The sequence below is a fragment of the Rattus norvegicus genome, chromosome 14 (assembly GCF_021556685.1).
Source record: "Rattus norvegicus strain SHRSP/BbbUtx chromosome 14, alternate assembly SHRSP_T2T, whole genome shotgun sequence".
NCBI lineage: Eukaryota > Metazoa > Chordata > Mammalia > Rodentia > Muridae > Rattus > Rattus norvegicus.
In genome coordinates, this window is record NC_141547.1 from 99,766,531 (window position 1) to 99,788,038 (window position 21,508).

The window sequence follows — 21,508 nt, forward strand, 5'->3', positions numbered from 1 at the left end:
CTGCTGAGCCATCTCTCTAGCCCCATTTTTGTTTTTAATCTTTTTTGAGTATTTTAACTTGGTGAGAAATAGTTTTAGTAATTGAGGTTTTTGCCTTTGCCTTTTATATTCAAGATCCAAGTTAATTTTGTTTAATGGTCTTAAAATGTTATAGGAGCTAATGGCTATAGAGAAGATATTTAACTAATTGGGGACGTGCATTCTTTTAATAGATTTTTATGAAACCAGATTTTGCCTTGGATGATTCTTTAACTTTTAATTCAGTTTTACCATGGTCTCATTTTAATACTGCTGGTGGAAAAGGAAATCGTGATGCAGCTTCTTCCAAGTTGCTTCAAGAAAAGGTAATTTAATGTTTCACTGACTTTTTTCATACAGGAAAGTATTCTGGTTAACTGGTACTGTTTTTGATAGTTCAGATTTGCTTATTAGGCTTTACTTTTAAGACATTCTCTCCTTCCTCCCTTCTCTTCCCTTCACATCCTCGTCTCCCCCCTTCCTTTTTCCGTCCTCTTGTCCTGCTCCTTCCCCTTCCCTGTCCTCTGCTCCTGATGTTGGGTTTGAACCTAGAGCTTCATCCACAGTAGGCAGTACTGTACCACTGACCACACCTCCAGCCATTGGGTCATTTTCACTGCCGTCATAGGCACACTCACTCTGACTATGATTCTGAAACAGGAGGAAGGTACTGAGTGGTGCTTACCTAAAGTAGAAACTGGTGGAATTATACTTAAACCCACAGAACTTACTGTCTGTATGCATAAGGTGGGGTGGGGTGTGTGGTGGAATTGGTCCACTATGTCGCTGTGTAAGTGCAGAGGTCAGAGGACAAATCTGTGGAGTCCTTTCTTTCCTGTCGTTAAGTAGGCTCTACGTATTAACAGATCCTCAGGCTTAGGGCTGCAGGTTAAGGCTGCCATCTCACCAGCCCCAAGGTGATGAATTGTAGTGAGAGAATGAATATACTAGTTAACAAATTGTTTTGCACTTATCCCAGATATTTCAGTTATATTACCAGCTAACTCAGTAACAGTGACCTAAAAGCATAGTGAATCAACTTTCTGAAATACCATTTTCTTTCATTTTCATATTAAAGGTCATTATTTTGAAGCAAAAAAAATGTTTTAAAATATAATATTTTGCCATGTGGTGGTGGCCCATGCCTTTAATCTCAGCACTTGGGAGCCAGAGGTAAGGCAGGTCTTGGAGTTCCAGGAAGCCTGGTTTACAGAGCTACTTAAGGACAGCCAGGGCCACACAAGGAGACACTGTCTGGAACTCCCCATCCCCCATACACAGTCCCTTCCACCCTGTATCCTGCTTTATAAAGCCTGGCCTCTGGCCTTCCACCAGCCAGCCTTTAAGTCTGCTGTGTCACTCTGTCTGAGGTGTGTACGCGTCCTGAAAGTGTTTTCTAACTTAGACCTCTAGGCACATCAAGAGTCTGCTAAAGCTCAAATGACAGCCAAATCTTGACTCTGTTCTTTCTTAGCACTTGGCTTAGAGCTTCTAAGACTGACTGACTCTTCAGTACACTGTACTCTACCCTGGCGACATTGGTTGGCCATTGGACCATGTAATCTTTTTACTGTTTGTAGTCACGTTGCTTTGTCATTAAGTGACTTAGTAGCTGTATTAAAGATGAGAAGAACAAGGGTGTGAGCTCAAGAAAACGGAATTATAAAATGTCTTCATTTGTAACCCATTACATGTTTTAAAAATGAAGTAAATGACCATTAGGTTCGGTCCCCAGCTCCGGAAAAAAAAAAAAAAGAAAGAAAGTTCATTAATTCTTTAACACTATGAGATTCAGAAACACTGCCTAGTTCATAAAATCTGGAACTGACAACAAAGAGAGATGGGAAGAGCTGTAGTGACAAATGAGGCATCTTCTCAGGAAGGAAGACAGAAAGAGGAGGGGCCCATGGTTGAATAGACACGCGCTGGACTGTCAGTGACAGAGGCGGATAGACCAGAGTTTCAGAAAGCCTATTAAACTCACGGCAGTAAGAGTTAAACTGGGTACTGTTATAGTACACATGGGTTAATCATTTAAGGCATTTATTATTCTCTTAAAAGTATAAAATATTGGAATAAAAATAGTGAATGGATAAAAGAATAATTTTAAAAATATAAGCAATCTTGAAAAAAACATCAAAATGAATTGTATGTCATATGACTGATGACTGACCGAGCGCTCTGCCTACTGCCATTTTGAAACAGCAGAGTAGAACATATAGAGCAGAGCCTGACAGACCTGAGCTTACATTTCAGTTTTGGTTCTTGCCTACCCATGTGGCTTTATTCAAGCCATTTAGTGCTTTTGTGCTTTCTCATTTATAAAACGAGAATGCTGCTAACATCCAAAGCTTGTTTCACCTAGACAGCATATATGTGTGAAATGGACAGTGTGCGGAAGAAAAAGCTCAGTGTGAAGGGTAACCGTCCACTGAGACAACGTTGATGGTGGCCAAGGCGGTACTCCTCTCTGACACTGTAGGGCTCAAACTGCTATTAGCATCTGACACAGCAGTGTGAGTCTGTGACCTGTTGGGAGGAGGCCGTCTTGGAAGGGTGGGGAAAGGAAGGAAGAGGTAAGTGAACATGCATTCTCTGTGCTTACATTTATCTGTCTTTGAACTACACTTTTTGATTCCATTTTGTGTAACAGATTCCAAGCTTCCTTAATCCAATAATTCACACAATGGAATTTATACTCGTAGAAACCTTTTTATCATCTTTAGAACGTACATGGATAGTCAGGAATGATGATGTACTCAAGACAACTTGATTTTCTTCTCCCCCTGAAGCTGAGCCATTATCTGGATATTGTGGAAGTCAACATTGCTCACCAGATCTCTCTGCGTTCAGAAGCATTTTTTCATGCAATGACCTCTCAACACGAATTGCAGGACTACCTCAAGAAAACTTCCCAGGCTGTAAAAATGCTTCGAGATAAAATTGCACAGATTGATAAAGTTATGTGTGAAGGATCACTACAGATTTTAAGACTGGCACTTACCAGAAATAATTGTGTTAAAGTATACAATAAACTGAAGTTGATGGCCACTGTACACCAAACTCAGCCCACAGTGCAGGTGCTGCTGTCCACTTCTGAGTTCGTCGGCGCGCTGGACTTAATAGCAACGACTCAAGAGGTTCTGCAGCAGGAGCTGCAGGGCGTTCACAGCTTCCGGTACGTCTGTTAGGGAAACCAGAAGTAATACCAGAGACGTTTCAAGGGCAAATATTTATATGTAGTGTTAAAGAATAGATGTATTTGAAGTGAAATGTATATTTTTATTTTCTTAGTTATGTTATTTATATTAACAAAACAAAAATTATTACTGGAGATATTTCAATAGAGATGCTAACTTAAAATTTCTAGTAGATGAAATAAATACAAAACTAATTCCAATTTTGAAAGTAGTACTTGGAAAACATTTAAATAACTGTGTCAGAATGGCAGTTCAGTTTGGAATGGTGAATACCAGAATGCTTTGAATTAATTCAGAGTGAGTTTTATAGATCCGTGAGGTGGCTCATGGCTAAAGGCTCTCATCTCCAAGCTTTACATATGTCAGCATGGCATTTTATAAGCACAGGCACACATATAAATAAATACACAAATCTGTTTAATACAGTTTAAATAGAAAAAATGTTAAAATTCATTTCTAATTTTCAGATTTTATCTTAAAATTCAAAGAATAGTTAGTAAGGAAAAAAAAATCTGTCCTTTCTGTGTTCTTACTTTGAGAATATCTTAAAACAAAACAAAACAAAACAAAAAAAACAAGAAAAAACCAAACCACCAAGATAGAGCTGGAGAGGTAGGTACCTTGAGCTGGGAAGGCCTACCCAGCAAGGGTGGGGACCCAGGTCAGAGCTTCAGAACACACCTTCTAAAAGATTGGTCCCGGTAATGAAGGCAGAAACTGGAAGAGATTTGGGACTCATTGACCAGGAAGCTTAGTCCACTCAGCAAGTTCCAAACTAACAAAAGAGTATCTGAACAAACAAAGTAGATGGGGCCTGAGGAATGACAGACAGACAGACAGACAGACAGACAGACAGACACACAGACATACAGTCTTCTCTCTACAGGAAGCGGTGGTGGTGGCTGGAGGTGTTGGTTGTTCATGGAGAACTTGCTCAGCCTGTGAGTTTTACCTTTAATACCACTAACACAAAAACAAAGCTAATTTGACTGAGAAATTACACATAAAATACCTTTAAGTTTGTAGTTGTGAATATTCTATGTGAAGTATAGTTATTTGTAGACCAGTTACATGGATCAAAATTTCATTCTATTAGGCAGGTTTTGGTGTTCTTGGAGAAGATCTTGTCTTCTGGCAAAGTCACTCAGAATTTACAGCCAGGGGCTACAGTTGTTGTCTTACAGATGTGCTCTGTGGCTTAAGACATGTACTGTGTTCCAGCAGAGGTAGAGTCAGAGAAGCTTATTTAATTGAATTATCAGTCCTCATTAACATTGTATACTTGTGATGTTTAGAGAACGCATGTAAACGTGAATGAAGTCACTGGTACATTCATTCATTGAAGAAGCCTTGAGCTCCTAGGCATGTCAGGCTGACTGCAGGCATCGCGTCACCAGCACAGCACAGCAGAGACGCTCTCTAACAATTTCCACCGTGCATTTCAAACACATGGCTTGGCAGTTTTGATGGTGTATGCAGTGCTGTGGATCTTAACGCTGGGCACATAATCCAGGCTTTAGTGGCTGTGGGAATACAGAGCTGTTGGAAAGCTGCTGTTCAAGCCTTACTTTAGAGTTGTACCAGCGCATACGGTTTCGAGTACATGGACCACTGCTGTTTACTGTGGGTTTCCCGACGGAGCGCCAGGTCATTAGATAATTTCTAAGTTTTCACCTCTGAATTTTTCAATCTTTTTCATTTTGAGTTTGTGTGGTATATTTTTTAATGTGTAATTGATTTTACCATTGCTTTACAAAAGTAGACTTACATGACAGAAGCTCTGTCTTTCCCTTTTTGCTTATTTCTTGGTCAAGTCATGAATTTGGTAAACATTGACACCGATACCCTGTGGCTAGCACAGAACTGAGAAATGCTTGCTTGCTGAACTCACATTCTAAACCAGGTCTAGTTTTACCCTGAAGTTCATATAGTTTTATTATATTAGATTCATACGTTTGTGTGTGAGTGATAATGCTGATAAAGACTGTGGTTATGTAGATAAGTCTAAGACTAGAGTTGAATGTTTATTTTTAATGATTTATTGTACTATAGAGTCCAAGTGTCCTGAGCTTGTACTAATTCTGAGTGAACACAACTTAATGTCAGTCAGTTTGTCTCTCTGTCTTGCTGGGGATCAAATTCGTGGCCTTGTCATACTGAACAGTGATGTAGAGTAAGTGACATGATCAGTAAGTCTTGTAGCCTGTCCCCTAACACAGATGTTGCTCTTGTCTCATTTTGCTCAGACTTGTGTTCAGTACAAGCTAGGCATGTAAAGGACATTCATTCTGTAAACATTTCTGCAAAACCTGCCTATCATCTGTCAGTTCTATTCTGGTTATAACTGTATAAAAGTTTGGTTTCAGAATTTGAGTTTATTTTATATTTGGGATACTCGTGTACATAACCAAGTGGGTTTCTAATACTGATTTATACTTGTAAATTTGAAACTGAGTTTTGGTCATTGAAGAATTTTACTTTGTATTTTGACAAAGACCAGCTTTGACACCAGAGGGTAAACCGAGACAGGCAGCTGATGGGGGTCAGTTTGAGAGTGGCTGATGGGGTTGGTCTAGTGACAAGGGCTTCTGCCAATGGCAGCCTGTTCCAACCCCCATCTCACACATACAGTACATACACTTAGTTGCTGGGTGGAAGGAACAGTGTTCCAACTCCCACACTTTATTCTTTTTCATAGCTTATACATCCTAGCAAAAATATTTCGAACAGTATAAAATTACAATGTGATTACTTTTTAGTTTTATTCTAGTGAATGATTGTGAAATAACAATATGTTCCCCAATACCTTTATGAGAAATATACAAATATAGGTAAAGAAAACAAATTAGTCTCAAGAACCCACATACATTAGAAGCAACTTCTAGATTAAACTTCTAAGATTAAAAAAGCATAAGCAAGGTAGTTTTCTTAGTGTTTCTCTTACTGGCAGGTAACAATTTGCGGTTACAAAGAAAGGAGTAATTATTTTTATTATTTATCTTTAAAAGTAATCTTGTAAGAATCACATACAGATTTTCATGTAAAGACTAGTCATATCTACCATAAATCCTCAATGCATATCTGCTCATCAGCAACTCTTACTAAATCATGTCAGGAAGCTGAGGGTAAACATGGGCGTAAGAAACCGTCACAACCCAGCCTCAGTGAGAGCCCGTCAACCTGGGCTGCCACTGTTCTTGTCCCCTGACCGTGAAGGTCCAGCTTAACTCCTAAGAGTGGGCCCTTCTGAACTTGACATTGTTCCCTGAGGTTGTCTGCATCTGAGCCAGTAGTGAAAACATCTCAGCCTAGCCTCACTAACTACTTTATTTTTCCAATGCTTTCTAAGGGTGGTGGCCATTGCTGACAATCTGCATCACTAAGTGCTTCCCTAAGGTGGTGATGGACTCCTTAACCTGCTCCAGCAGCAGTGCCTGCAAGAGGTCAAGCATTAGTTCTGTGAGTGCCAGAGGCACTGTCCAGTGCGCGGCTGGAAGCCCCCTTAATAGTTCTTAGATGAAGAGGGATGTGAGGGGGATGTGAGGGCAGCAAGCAGAGCAGAACCCCACAACAGTGTGAAGCCCTCCCGGCTGTGCCACACCCAGGTCTACCCATGGGCTGTGGTGACCTGTGGGCCGCTGCATTCCATGAGTTCTACAGCCATTTGTCACTCCTCCTGCGTGGCCCTCGGCAGTATTTTAAGTTTCTGGCAAGTCTACTTGTTACATTTACATTCTTCATTTATATAAGCAATTTTCTGTTAATTTAATATAAGATTGTTAAATGTTTGCGTTCTTTTTTCAAAGCTTCATTAGTATTTTTAATGCTGTTTTTATTTGAAAATGCAGTTAATTATTGGTTCCTTATGTTTCCGTTCAGTCAGCTGGGGAAATGTACACTTCAGGGTTATTTTTTACTCTCAGGATTGCTGATACAAATTGTATTCTTTTTAAATCTAAAAACTTTCTATTGGGGCTGGGGATTTAGCTCAGTGGTAGAGCGCTTACCTAGGAAGCGCAAGGCCCTGGGTTCGGTCCCCAGCTCCGAAAAAAAAAGAACCAAAAAAAAAAAAAAAAAAAAACCTTTCTATTACATTTTACCTGCTTCTTACCCTCCTATGCTTTAGGTCACATTTCACTCAGGTTTTATGGGGCATGGCTTAGAAAAAGGCTCTCTTTCTTAGTAGACCAGCCAGGGACACCGCCATTGGTTTAAGTCGTTGACAGCCTGCTCTTTACAGACACTAGGGTAGGTTTTCCATTTGCCTGGAGTCTTTGTCTTACATTTTAAGGGGATTTTTATTTCAAACTTTAATAGTTGTATTGCCAAAAGACTTGTTTTTTTATTTTAGAAAACAATTTGATTGTTGTTATTGGTGTGCCATTTTCTACATATTGTTAACATTTCTTTCTAGTGACAGAAAATAGTTTTTTTTCTCATTTCAGCACTATTGACTTGAAAAATTTATGTATAAACTTTGCTTTCTGACTAGTAAACCTCAGAATATTTTATTCATATCGTCTGATGACATCTTACTGCATTTTATTGTACTTACTCACTTTGGTGTTTAAAGTCTTACTGTTAGGCTTTAGATGTCTTGAGCAGGAGGTGTATCATGCACATCTTAATACACATTTGTGAAACCTGTGGATTCCAAAAAAAAAAAAAAAAACCACAGCTTATTCTTGGTACACTCTTTTTCTGTCCTTTTAACCTTTTGTAATCATTAGATAATTAACTATTAATAACTATTTGTGGTTAATACCCTGCTGTGGCTCTCAGAAGACTTTGAAGAGAGGTCTGCCGCACCAATTGAAACAGTTAGGAGCGTTTCCAGGATGTAAGACTGAAGGCTCTCTGAGAAGTTCTGATGGCCAGAGTTGAGGTGCTCATTATGACCTCTACTGAGTTCTCTAAAGGTTTACATTTTATAATTAAAGTGCTCACATTTTCTATGTGAATTTCTTTTTCTTTTTTAACAAAAATTTCAACCAAAGCGTATCCCGTTTTCAGAGAAGTCTTGTGTCTCTGGTGTAAGCTGTCGAAGCTGACCCCTTTTCCGAGTCCACAATTTATTTAGGTGGAAATTTTGGCTTAAATTCAATACCTGATTCCTACAATGGTTGCTGCGTATATTTATTATTTTTTAAAATTAAAAAATTAATGATTTTACTAACACTGGACAGTTAATTATAATACATTTTAATCATCACACATGAAAATTCTTAGCAATAAAAATAGTCATTGAAATAATACATATAATTTTTGCTGTATTAAATTAGAGATGTTATTAAATTTAACAGTATTCAGTTTCTTACATAGATAAAATGTAGACGTCTCAATGTGGACCTAAGAATACATTAAATAGGGCCAGAGAGATGGCTCAGCTGTTAAAGGCTAAGCTCACAACCAAAAATATAAGAATACATTAAATATTGATAGGTTTCTGTATTTTTTCTTTTTTATGCAAGAGCTTTAATTACTTTGAAATCCAGGGCTGTTTCTGCTTTTTTTTATCATACACATTTGTGGAACTGAGCCCCTATTGAGTACATTGTACCAAGTGTGCTGTGTGTATGAGATGAATTTTCAGTGTTCCTGAGATCGCCTGTTACTCTGTTTCTAGGGATACTGGACATAAGGCTTAGGCGGTCCTAAAAGTTGGTTCCACGTCATGCAGCAGTTACGAAAGAGCAAAAGGGAGATTCAGCCGTCTCATTAAAGCTTAGAGCTGTGCTTATTATATTTGAGTGAACACCTTACTTGACCCAGACAAATATGAGTAAAAACTAATTTTATAGTCATATAGATACCGAAATTGTAGGCAGTTGTGCTACTTGTACTGAACAAGGAACTACCATAGTAATTCTTATTCAGTAAAAATTAATGAAATTAGTTATCTAGTTGTAAACCTGCCTGCCTGTCTTCCCTCCCTTCTTCCCTCCCTCTGTCCCTTCTTCCCTTCCTCCCTCCCTCGCCTCCCTCCTTTCTTCCTCCTTTTATAAGTTTTCTAAAAGGTATCCAGCATCCAGAGTTAATTACGGGTTTCAGCATTTTGTGGTTTCATTGATAAGAGCCACCTTATGATTCCACTTAGGTAATTTAGTTTATTGTTTACATCAAAATATTAAACATGATCCTGTAGTCCTACATGATCGGCAGTCTAACTTCCAACGTTAGAGTAAGAAAACATGCACATTTTTATATTTCCAGATAAAGCCAAGAGACTTTTCCGTTTGATAAAATAAGAACTGTAGACCCTTTTAATATGTGTTTTTTTCTGATACAAATAGCACACAGGTCACTGTTGAATATCCATCTTAGTAGAAAAATCCAGATTACTGTATAAATCTAGCCACATCTAATTAGAAAGCATTATAGTTTTTCCAACTCGTCGGATTTGGTGTTTCTCTCAGAAGTATCGCAGGTTTTTAGTTTTTTTTTTTTTTTTTTTTGGTTCTTTTTTTCCGGAGCTGGGGACCGAACCCAGGGCCTTGCGCTTCCTAGGTAAGCGCTCTACCACTGAGCTAAATCCCCAGCCCAGGTTTTTAGTTTTATTCTGGTACTTCTTATTCACAGTTCTCTAAAGGAGCAGAACCGGTAAAACGAACACACACACACACACACACACACACACACACACACACACACACACACACACACACACACACACACACACACACACACACACGTGTGTGTGCGCGCAGTCACCCACAACAGTGAGGAGGGTGTTTATTGGTGGTATTTATTTCCGGGCTGTGGTCCAGATAGCCCAGCAATGACTGCCCTCTAGTGGAAAGGCTGAGAGTCTTGTCCAGTCCACATGTAGTCCAGTCTGGTGCTGGAGTACAGGGAATTCCTAGAGAGTGGCTGGAAGGCTGAAGCGTGGGTTCCAGAACAGGTGAAGGAGTGCCTCAGCAGCAGGGTAGATGGACGTGCCAGCTAGAGTCAGGGCAAACAGGCAAAAAAGCAAAAGCTGCTTTCTTGTGGTGTCCTTTGCATGGGCTGCCACCAGAAGGTGTGGCTCAGACTGGGGGCGGGGCTTCCCGCCTCTAATCCAGTCAGGAAACTCCATTGTCGTTTGCTTGGCTTTCAGGTGATTATGGATGAAGTTGAATTAACAACCGGATTAGCCACCACAGTATTACCGTTTGTATTGTACCACTTTGGATTACCGTATGAGATTGAGCTACATACTTGCATTTATTTTGAGACATGGTCTCATTAGGTAGCACAGGCTGGTCCTGGATCTGACAATGTAGATCAGTATGGCCTTAAATTCAAAAAACTCTATCTGCCTCTGCCTCTCCAAGTGTGCTACCATATCACGCCTTAGGCTGCATACTTTTTAAGTGAACTGCTTAGAGAAATCTTTGTGTGTTTTCAAGCATAGCATATTACTTAATAGCATTAAGGTTATATTATATATAACAGATATATCTGTTCCTTTTCTGAATTTAAGAAAGTATGAAAATGAAGCTACTCAAGTTTTTTAAGATTATCTGAGGCTGGGCAGTGGAAGCAGCAGTCCTGTAATCCTGGCAGCCAGGAGGCAGAGGCAGGCAGAGCTTTTGTGATGCGGCCAGCCTGGTCTAGAGTGAGTGCCCACAGCCGGGGCTTCACAGAGAAACCCTGTCTCCAAAACAAAACAAAAACCTAGAGACTGAGAACCCTACATTTACACTAGAAATTTTTATTATTTTAGTTAGGAAATCTTAGTAGACACATTCATATGAATGTGACCCCAGAATTTTTGGGGGGATGAGAGGGTGGGATTTGTTGAAGACTGTCACACTCAGGGTTAACATATATCTGAGTATTGGCTTCTAATCTACATTAAAAGAGAATCCAAGATCTCCATTAAAAACTAGAACTAGCATATTAGTGAGCTAGCAGTATTAAATTTATATATAAATTTATATGGTGCCTTATTACTACAGTTAAAAACTTGAGAACACAGGTATACAGAAGGTTATGGGAAATGAAGACTATTTTAGGAAACACTGTGTAACCTATGAGCCATCAATAGGTGGCTTGCTTTTCCCTTTGCAACCCCCGCTGACTGCTGATTTTTTTTAAGTTGCAAATACTTTGTTTCAACCATAGTAGTAAATGTATTTTTTTTTCTTTTCTTTTTTTTCGGAGCTGGGGACCGAACCCAGGGCCTTGTGCTTGCTAGGCAAGCGCTCTACCACTGAGCTAAATCCCCAACCCCGTAAATGTATTTTTAAAAGATGAGATTTTTTAAAAAAAAACCTCTAATGTCACTGATATCTTCAAATAGGTAGTTGTTGATGACATAGGTTTGTCCCCAATTTTTATAGTGTTTGGTTGCAATATATAGCTGTGCAAATACCCACAGTGAGTGGCTGGTTTTCCAGTGTCTTTTGCTGTAAAGCTTTCTTTTTATTTCCTCCTCTTCAGCGTGTTTATCGAGAACGGCATCCCCAAGTCTCTCACGCTTTCCTTCCATGTATGTTCTAGAATTGGAAGGCGCCAGTTAGATTTCCTTACGGGGTGGGTGCTGACTATGGAGCAGCGCCAAGTCTGAGCACGTGGCCTGCTCGCATCAGGACCGCTGTTGCTTACAACCTGGGCTGTTCCTATAGAGATGGATCCCCATTAACAGTTAGAGCTGACGCTTGGAAAACACATCTGGAATTGTGGCAGCTAAGAAAGTCAGATAAAACAGTATCGCCTAAAGATACTGTTAAAACTTAAAAAGAGTTAAGTGTGTTATAAATGTATGAACATGTGTGGACCGTAGTTTTGTTGGGGGCAGCTTGGACACTAATGCTAAGTACCAGCCTGAAGTGGAGTCTGAACTTAAAAAATTGGCATCTCAATACTAAGTAATGGATTTAGACATAAGCATTTAATGTTTCTAAGTCTTTTTTAAAAGCCTTTTGCTCTTGTTATTTTGTAGATATTCAGATGTCTGATGTCTTAGTGGTTTCTGGAGTCCTTGTAGTAAGAGTTGAGGAGAAAGGACTTGAACGGGTGCTCGCTTTGTGCTGTGACAGTGCATCACACATGCTTTATCCTGGGTATGTGTGTGAACTGTCACTGCTTTAGGGACTCTTCCTTTTAAAAAGAAATTTAAATTTTACTATTCCTGTGCGTGTGTATGCGTGCATATAACTTTTAGGAGTCATTTCCTACCTTGTGTCGAGGTCTTGTTGTTTTTATGCTACTTAGCCCAGTTCTTTGGAGACAGTTTCCTCCCTCCTATTTGTAGGAGCACTGAGGTTATAGATGCACACCATTGCATCTGTGTGTCTGTCCATCCCCCCATCCCCCCACACACACCTGGTTTCTCTGTGTAGACCAGACTGTTCTGGAACTCTCTGAGAAAGACCTGCCTCTGACTCCCAAGCCCTGGGATTAAAGGTGTGCACCACCATTCCAGGTCTACCTGGCTTTCTGATGGTCAAACCATTGAAGATAGGCCACGTGTGTAGCAGTGCTTTTCTGCTTAGCCATCTCATCAGCCTGTTCTTTCAGTGTGAGATTGTGTTTAAAACTACTACTACTGAGTTGGATGTAATTTCTATGCTTTTGTAGTACATAGAACTAGAGAATATTTTTTTTTTTTGGTTCTTTTTTTCAGAGCTGGGGACGGAACCCAGGGCCTTGCGCTTCCTAGGCAAGCGCTCTACCACTGAGCTAAATCCCCAGCCCCGAGAATATTTTTACTTTATAGCTTTGCCTTATAAATTATTTTACATAATTTGAATTTATTTGTTGGTGTTAAGTTTGAGCCCAGGGTCTCCTGTATACGAGGAGAGTTTTCCTTTTAGAGAAACCTGTGGGCGGGTGCGGGTTCTTCCCATTTACGCCGATGCCTGTAGCACGTTCCACGTGATGTTCTTCTGTACAGTCAAGGCTGACCTGATCTCCTGCCTTCACCTGTCACTTGCTGGGATTACAGGCATGGACCATGACACACGGTTTGTGTGGAGGGAACTGAATTTTAGACACATGCTGGGTAAGCTGGATCAGCTGAGCCACATTCCTGGTCTCCACACTAGAAATCACTGGTAGGAACCAGCTCTCTCCTACCACGTGGGTACCAGGATCCGATTCATGGATTTAGGCGTGGCAGCAAGATACTTTAGCATTGAGCATCTCACTAGCCCCAAACCCATTATTTTGAACAATTAGTATATGCAAACAAAAAAGGGAAGATTATTCTACTTAAACCTCTTTTCTCTTGCCATATAAGCAGATTTTCCTTTTCCATTTTCCCATTGCATTTTGAATTTTGGAATAGTTAAGGTCAACTAGGTTATCTAGGCTTCTCAGCTCATTGTTTTTATGAAGCCTATCAGACTTGTAGCAAAAATATTTTATGGCTAAAGATACTTCTAGTCACAAGCTCTAATAGTTTTTTAAAGATTTTATGTAGATTTTTATGCGCAAGCATTCTGTCTGCATGCGTGTGTACTACATGTGTGCCTAGCACCTGCAGAGGCCAGAAGGATATCAGATTCTCTCAGCTAGAATGAAAGCCAGAGAGGTTTAGGGGGACTGAACACATACCTTCTACAGACAAGCAAATGCCTTTACGTCCTGGTAGCTGCCTCTCTGGCCTTTGATGGTGTTGAGTTTAGTGACTGGTGGCAGATGACAATAACTGAAATTTATCATGGCAGATTGAGTTGAGTCACTCTGTCCCTATGGCCATTTAAAAGAGTAGGGCCTGCCAAGTATGAGGGAGTAGTGTTTGCTGAGTAAATGAGTGTCTGGAGAGTGGCAACAGAGAAGTTAATTGGAACAGCTGATAGTTTGTCTATAAGATGTCATAAAATTTCTCAAGTAACCAGGTTTTCTGCAGTGTTCTGAACTATTACAGATGAAGTAACATTATTACAGTGATTTTTACGTATTAAAGGTCTTCATTTTACTAAAACATGTTGTTGAATAAGTATTGTCAGTTAGAAAAGTTGTCTTGAAATTGGAATAAATTTATGACAGTACATATGTGTGTTTTTCTCTCCTTTGGTAGGCATTTGGGATCACAGCTTTGTGAATTAGAAAAGCTGATTGATAAAATGATGATTGCAGAGTTTTCTACTTATTCTCATAGTGACTTAAACAGACCGCTGGAAGGGGAATGCCAAGTTTTAGAAGAGGTATGTGTTTGAACTGTGGAACCCAAGAACTGTCTTTGCTTACTTAGTATTGTTTCCTTTACAGCTTCCGTTTATAACACATCCATCAGATCATAGTGAACAAAATTACCTCAAATTGCCATGTCTTTCAGACTTTTGAAGCTCTGTGTTAGCCATGTATTTTCATAAACATCATAAAATCTTAGAATCCTATGAAGCAGAGGATGGAGTTCTGTCATAGCTTACTAAGAAATAGGAATTGAAATGAGGTCTGTAAAGGATGCAAACTGAGTTCAAAGGAGAGCCATAGGATGAGTGACTTAATTTATATCCCATGGGATGTATCTACCAGGGTTTGTCTTCTGTAAAAGTGATGGTTATGTGTAATTTGCTAATCATCCAAACTCACCAAACACCTATTCTGGACATGTTTTATTTGAATGTTTAAATAAATATATTCTCTCCAGGTTTCACTCATCTGGAAATTTTGCAGTGCACATATATCATTGCCGAGAACTACCAGGAAAAATAAAAAAAGAATCTGAGGTCCCTGACTGACAATGGCCTGGAGAGGTGTGCAGTTAGCTGGAGCATCCCGCTCATTGCTGACCACAGGGACTCTTCATGGGGCATCAGTGTTTGAGGGTGTTCTTGACAGTGGGGATGTGGATAAAAGACCTGTTAGCATTGCTTTGTCCCCAAGTCAGTTCATTTGGTCCATGTGGTAGAATAGGAGTTAGAAATCAGACTCCAAAAACCTGGTGGCAAGGGTCACGTCAGACTCCTGGAACCACCGCACTCTGTCTAGGCAGAAAGCTTGAGGGTCTGACATAACAGTGCTGATAAATGTTTCTGCTTAAATTTCAAGTGTAAAATTATACATCTTTCTTTTTATTTTAATAGGAAAGATTAGTATCTCTAGTGTTTGGGCTTTTGAAACAAAGAAAACTTAATTTTTTAGAAATCTATGGTGAAGAAATGATTATTACGGCAAAGAACATCATTAAAGAGGTATTGTGCACTTTTATTCACTGTGTGTTTGGAGGTCTGGAGTTGAGTCTTGGTGTCCTCTGGTGATGTGTGTATGCATCTGGTAGCAGCGCTGGGCTCTTCAGGTTGCTTGCAGGGATGAATAAGCGAGGCACAGCTCACCCTACCACCAGGAGCACTGCTTCCCATGGTACAGGCTCCTTACTGTCCTTACACACGCGGCTCTGGACAGACTCCAGAACCCACACAAGCATTCTATTCACATTATTTCCAAACCTCCAGAAACATCTGTTTTATAATTTTATAAAATTGTACCAATGTCATGATTAGACCTATTGTTTTTTGTCAATGTGGACTATTTGATACTGTCAATAAAACTGTGACAGACCTCTGTGAATAAAGCTACTTATTTGTCATATTTAAGATTTTTTTTTTTTAAAGAGAATTGAGTAGTTGGCTCAGTCAGAGAGCCTTGTTTAATCCTTAGAACCTCTCTGAATATGCTGGACACAAGCACTTAGAATCCCATTTTGTGGAGGCAGAGAGAGGGCAGTAGATGAACAGCAGGCCAGTGAGTGACCTTGTCTGAAAGGAACTAGTTGGCTTTCCTGAGGACAGCATCTGAGATGGCCTCTGGCCTCCATGAGTGCACACAAGCTTGCATACCCAGATGCACACATGCACCGGTAATGCACATAGAGAAACCACAAAACGATGGTGTTCTTAGATTGATGCCCTAAAGCAGAATTGCTGATCAGAGAGTGAAAGTTATTTTATGTTGTTTAATACATAAAACGAAAATCAATGTCTAAAACCAGTACAAACTTATTTATACTCCCTATAATAAGTATATGTGTTAACTTCCTTTCAAATTGCTTAGAAAGTTAGCAGTAACCTAGAATCTTTAGCTCTTCCCAGCTTTATGACGTACAGGTTAGACAGTACTCACCACTGAGCTGAACTCAACTCTGTGTGCCCTGTTTGCAGTGTTCCTTGTCTTTGTTTTGATGTTTTTTATCTTAGGATAATTTTACAAAGTGTTTATTAGGTATAATTATCATTGAATTGTACATACATTGTCGATGCTTATGTAAAATGCACAGCTGTAATTGCTCTCTCTTTTACTTAAACTCCTTCAGACACTGTATTTTGAAATGTGTATAGCTATTTTGGAAAATTGTTGGTAGTATTTACTAATGTTAAATATATACACATTACAGAATTCTGTTCTTGTTCACCTAACAGAAATACTGAGGTAAATCATTCAAACACAGTGCGTGTACATGACGCACCGACTACCATTAGAGAAAAAGGAACATTCTAAGTGGCATCATCTGAAATTAGAACAGAATTGCAGTATATATGTACAGTAAAATGCTAATATCTCAATGAAATTGAGTGAATTATTCATTACTGGTTACCTAAAGCTATGTAGATATAATATAAAACCAGACACAGAAGAATACACACCGCAGGGTTTCCTCTTGCTGCAAGATTCAGACATGGGCGAAATGAAGATTCTAGACACATATCATAGTAGCATTTTGGGTGTGGGGTGATGGCTTGGCAGGTAAGAGCACTGGCTGTGCTTGCAGGGCATCAGGGTTCGTGAGCATCGTCATGGTGGCCCACACTGAGCTTACCTTCAGTCGGAGTGGTTCTAACACCTCCTGGCCTCTGCACCCACTTCATGCTTGTGTGAACAGACAAACATACAGGGAGACACTCTTACACATAAAATAAAAATAAACAAAACCTTAAAAGATAGTGACTTTTGAAAGGTTTGGAACTGGACAAAGAATAGAATTCCAAGCAATTAAAATAACTGGTTCCTTAAAGGAGTTCTAGCTCAACAGACAGTGCTCTGTGTGTGAACGTGCTATACGTTTCACATATTTCGTTTGTGTTTTCTGGGACTATGCATTCACTTATTGTAGTAAGGCCCTGTTTAATCCTTAGTACCACACATATAGGAAAGGATTACTGTGGTTTCGAGTTCATTTTTTTACTAAAAATACTTTTAGTATTACGAATGCTTTGCTTGCGTGCGTGCGTGCGTGTGCATTACTTGTACGCCTGGTACCCAAGGAGGCCAGAAGGCATTGGATCATCTGGAACTGGTTATGAGCCACCAACTGGGTGCAGGGAATCAAATCTGGGTCCTCTGGAAGACAAACCAGTGCTTTTACCCACTGAGTTAACTCTACAGCTCAGTTCTTTTGCTTTTAATGTGTATGTATGTGTATGAGCATGTTCAGGTGCGTGTAGAGTGATGTATGCATTTGTGTGCACACGTATGGAACCAGGGGACAACCTTGGGTGTCCTTCAGGAGACATCCACCTTGTTTCTGAGATCGTCTCTTACTAAACCTGGAGGTTGCCTAACAGGCCAGGCTGGCTGGTCAGTGAGCCCCAGGCTTCTGCTGATCCCCAGTTCTTCAGCAGTGGAATTACAGGGGTGTGTGCCACACGGCTTTTTAACATGGATTCTGGGAATTAGAGTTAGGTCCTTATATTTGCAGGACAAATACTTGTACTGACTAAGCTGCCCCACCCCCAACCTCAGGATGTTTTTAATGTACAGATGAAGTGTGAATTAGTTGGCATTCTTAAGACAATTAACCAAATCACCCTTTTTCTTAACTTGCAGTGTGTGATTAATAAAGTTGCACAAGTAGAAGAAATAGACACAGATGCTGTTGTGAAGTAAGTACAAACGTGTGCAGTGTTGTGTTAGGGAAAAAAGGCCATGCACACAGATTACAATTTTTCTCTTTTCCCCACATTCTACTTTTATAAATTATAATCTTAAGGTGACTAAGTAATTGTTGGATGAGATTTGGGTCAGGGTGTAAAAATATTATACATGAGAATAAAGTACCTTTAAGAGATAAGGGAAAGGGGCGCTCAACAAAATTCAGAAGAAAGATAGTAGTGTCTTTGAATAATGGACCTTGAATAGATGGAACGTCACCATGAGGTGACTCTTCAGGGAGAGAACTGCAGGAGTCGGTACAATGGAGCCCACCCATTATCTTCAGGAGATACTTCTTGAGCTCCTGTGAAAGCCAGTGACCACAGACAGGAGGTAACTGTGTGTGTGTGTGTGTGCGTGCGTGCGTGCGTGCGTGTGTGTAAATAGAGTATTTTCCTTGTGTGCCTCCTATCATTGCTACATAGTACAGGAGTTAATCTTGCTTCAGACATTTTTTTTTTTTTTTTGGTTCTTTTTTTCGGAGCTGGGGACTGAACCCAGGGCCTTGCGCTTCCTAGGCAAGCGCTCTACCACTGAGCTAAATCCCCAGCCCCGCTTCAGACCTTTCTAACTTGCTGCCCTCTTTGGGTCATTGTTCTTACATAGATGATCTGTTAGCCAAGGCTGTTACTAAGTGACTACTGGGCAGGTAGTATATACAACATGGATACATTAGGTAAAGGGATGATTCTAATCCCACAGGGCAGGGCACAGAGCAGTTATCATACTACTCATAATGGTGGTCAATTGTTATTTTTGAAAATTTGAAATCTGGCCACCAATCTGGATCGTCATTAAAGCTCTCCAGGGCAGAACTCCAAGGTGAAGTAGATGCAATGTTACATCCTCACCATCGCCTGGTGCGTCTGTTTCAGAGTCGATTGGAGCAGCCAGTGAGCAGGAGGAAGTGCTGGAGACACATCAGGGAACCTTTAGAAAATTCAGGACAGCAATGCCTGTGTGCAGGCAGGTTTATGTTAGAATCCTTTGGGAAAAAGAACTCCGTAGAGAAGATTAGTCCAGAGGATTGGCCTGCAGGCCCGTCTACAGTGCACTTCCTTAATCAGGGATTGATGGAGGTCCCAGCCGCTGTGGGTGCTGCCACCCCTGAACTGCTGGTCCTTGGCTGTAAGAGAGCAGGCTGAGCAAGCCCTGGAGAGCAGGACTGTGAGCAGGGTTCGCTCCTCAGCGGTCTCTGAGACAGCCCCGGCTGAATTCTCTCAGCAGCGCAGAAAGAGCTGAGAGTTCCAAGCTAAGCACTCTTTCCTCTCCATGTTTGTGGTCACGGTGTTCTCTCACAGCAATAAACCTAGTAAGACACTGGAATGAGGTTTCTCAACTTACAAGAATGTGTTGTTTTGTTTTTGTAATAAACTTATGGCTGAGGCAGCATTCACTGGAAATACAGAGTAATGCTATTTTCTATAAAAATCTCCTTATATTAGCCTGTTTCATATTAGAAGTTATTAACTTAGAGTAATGTCTTAGTTAGGCTTTTATTGCTGTGAACAGACACCATGACCAATGTAAGTTTTATAAAGGACAGCATTTAGTTGGGGCTGGCTTACAGGTTCAGAAGTTCAGTCCATTATCATCAAGGCAGGAACATGGCAGCATCCAGGCAGGCACGGTGCAGGAGGAGCTGAGAGTTCTACATCTTCACCGGAAGGAAGCCAGGAACAGACTGAGCATCCTCAGGCAGCTAGGAGGTTCTCCACGTCCACCCCCACAGTGACACACTTCCTCCAACAAGGCCACACCTTCTAATAGTGCCGCTCCCTGGGACAAGCATATGCAAACCATCCCAGCAACAAGTAATAGCACTGCCTGGTAGAATTTAAATGTGCTGTGTGTTTGTTTTTAATGTTTATAACTGCATACGATACATACTTTTCCTTCTTGTTGAAAATAAAAAACAAGCAAGGTGAGGAAGATGAGCTCCGTCACTACAGGTACAGCCCACGGCTGCAGTCAACAGCCGGGCCTTGAGCTGACTTGGGGCTGCCCATAGTCCATGCCAGTAGACGGTCCTACCTCTCACAGTGGAAATGTGGGCTGTTGAATCCGCCGAGGAAGGTGCAGTACGTCTATCGTTGTGTCACAGGAGCCTCACTTTTAGCTAATGTCAGGTATATTTCTTCAGTGGCCACACAGTCACGGTGTGATGAGGACTGTATGTCACCGTGCATGATTGGACTCTGCAGACACAGTGGTGTTTAGCTCAGGAAGCTATGCTTTTACTTAGGGCTCAGGATAAAAGGCACTTTATTTTTATAGATTATTTAGTGTCCTTTCCTCTAGCCTATAGATGTTACCATATTGTTCCAGAGACACTTATTTTTCTTTAAACATTTTTTTATAGGCTTGCAGATCAAATGAGAATGCTGAATTTTCCCCAGTGGATTGATCTGTTAAAGGATATTTTCTCTAAGTTTACAATTTTCCTACAGAGAGTTAAGGTAAGCTTACATATCAGGTGCCTGGGATATCTGAAATTCAATCAGCTTTCTAGACAGTACTCAGAACTGAAGAGTGTTTGGGTGAGGTAAACCTTCATGTACACAATGGTGTCTCCGTGCCTTGGTTTTAGTTGCTTGCGGTTTCCGCAGTCTGTCTTTGATGTGTGTCTGTGCTGATTGGACTCAACTCAGCTTCCAGTGCCTCAAGAGATTTGAACTTGAGGTCTGCTTCCTTAGAATCATGTCCATACGCCAAGAAAAATCAAATGTTTGAGAGAGGAAGCAATGTGTTTGAGATTTGCAACTATGACTGTCAAAATCCTTTATTTCTTAATAGTTCTTAAAGACAGTAATTTATGTAAGCTATTTTTCACTTACCTAGCTTTCAGTGTTTAAGTATTTCCTGTGTATCAAGTACCATTGTTTAAGATACATGGTGGAGCTAACCATGTAGTAGAAAGAGACCTAGATAAATAAAAAGATAATTTTAGATGTCAATAAATGTTCTTAAAAAGCAAAACAAAACCACAACAAAGCAGCCACAAGTGGATTAGTGACAAAAGCTGTTGTGAGAGTCAGTGAAGGATGATCTCTTTGCGGAAGCCATCATTTGTGCCAGGAGAACTCAAGGGATGAGAAGGACGGTGTGCGAAGGTCACAGGGAGGAGCCGTCTGTACGGAGGAGCAGCAGAGGTGTCTAGTGAGAGCAGGCTCAGTGTTCAGACAGCAGAAAGAGCTCCTGTCACATTCCCATGTGACAGCATAACTCTAGGGGACATAAGCTGCTGCTGTTTTAATAGTAAGTTTCTCTGAGAGGTAGGCTGGTGTGTTTGGTAGAGCATGGTTAAGAGGTTAGTGAGTATGCAGTGTTGTAGGGAGTGTCCACTGAATGTAGGTTAGACTGTGAGCACTGGGCTCTCGGCCGTCGTGAGCCGAGCCTCCCTCCCCTGTGCAGCTGGTTTTTACAAGTCA

The 21,508-nt window shown here is 40.5% G+C and overlaps 1 protein-coding gene across 12 annotated transcripts in view; it reads left to right on the forward strand.

The window, feature by feature from the left end:
- Positions 1–21,508, forward strand: part of Vps54 (VPS54 subunit of GARP complex) — a 78,736-nt gene that overhangs the window by 35,549 nt on the left and 21,679 nt on the right. For all 12 annotated transcript variants that reach the window (XR_015636505.1, XR_015636503.1, XR_015636504.1 and 9 more), the window contains 6 exon segments: positions 213–344; positions 2,811–3,196; positions 14,227–14,353; positions 15,236–15,343; positions 17,973–18,028; positions 20,440–20,536. Coding sequence is in view for 7 of the 12 variants with exons in the window: in XM_087582377.1 (XP_087438503.1) it covers positions 213–344; positions 2,811–3,196; positions 14,227–14,353; positions 15,236–15,343; positions 17,973–18,028; positions 20,440–20,536 (906 nt within the window). In the remaining 5 variants the exon portion in view is untranslated.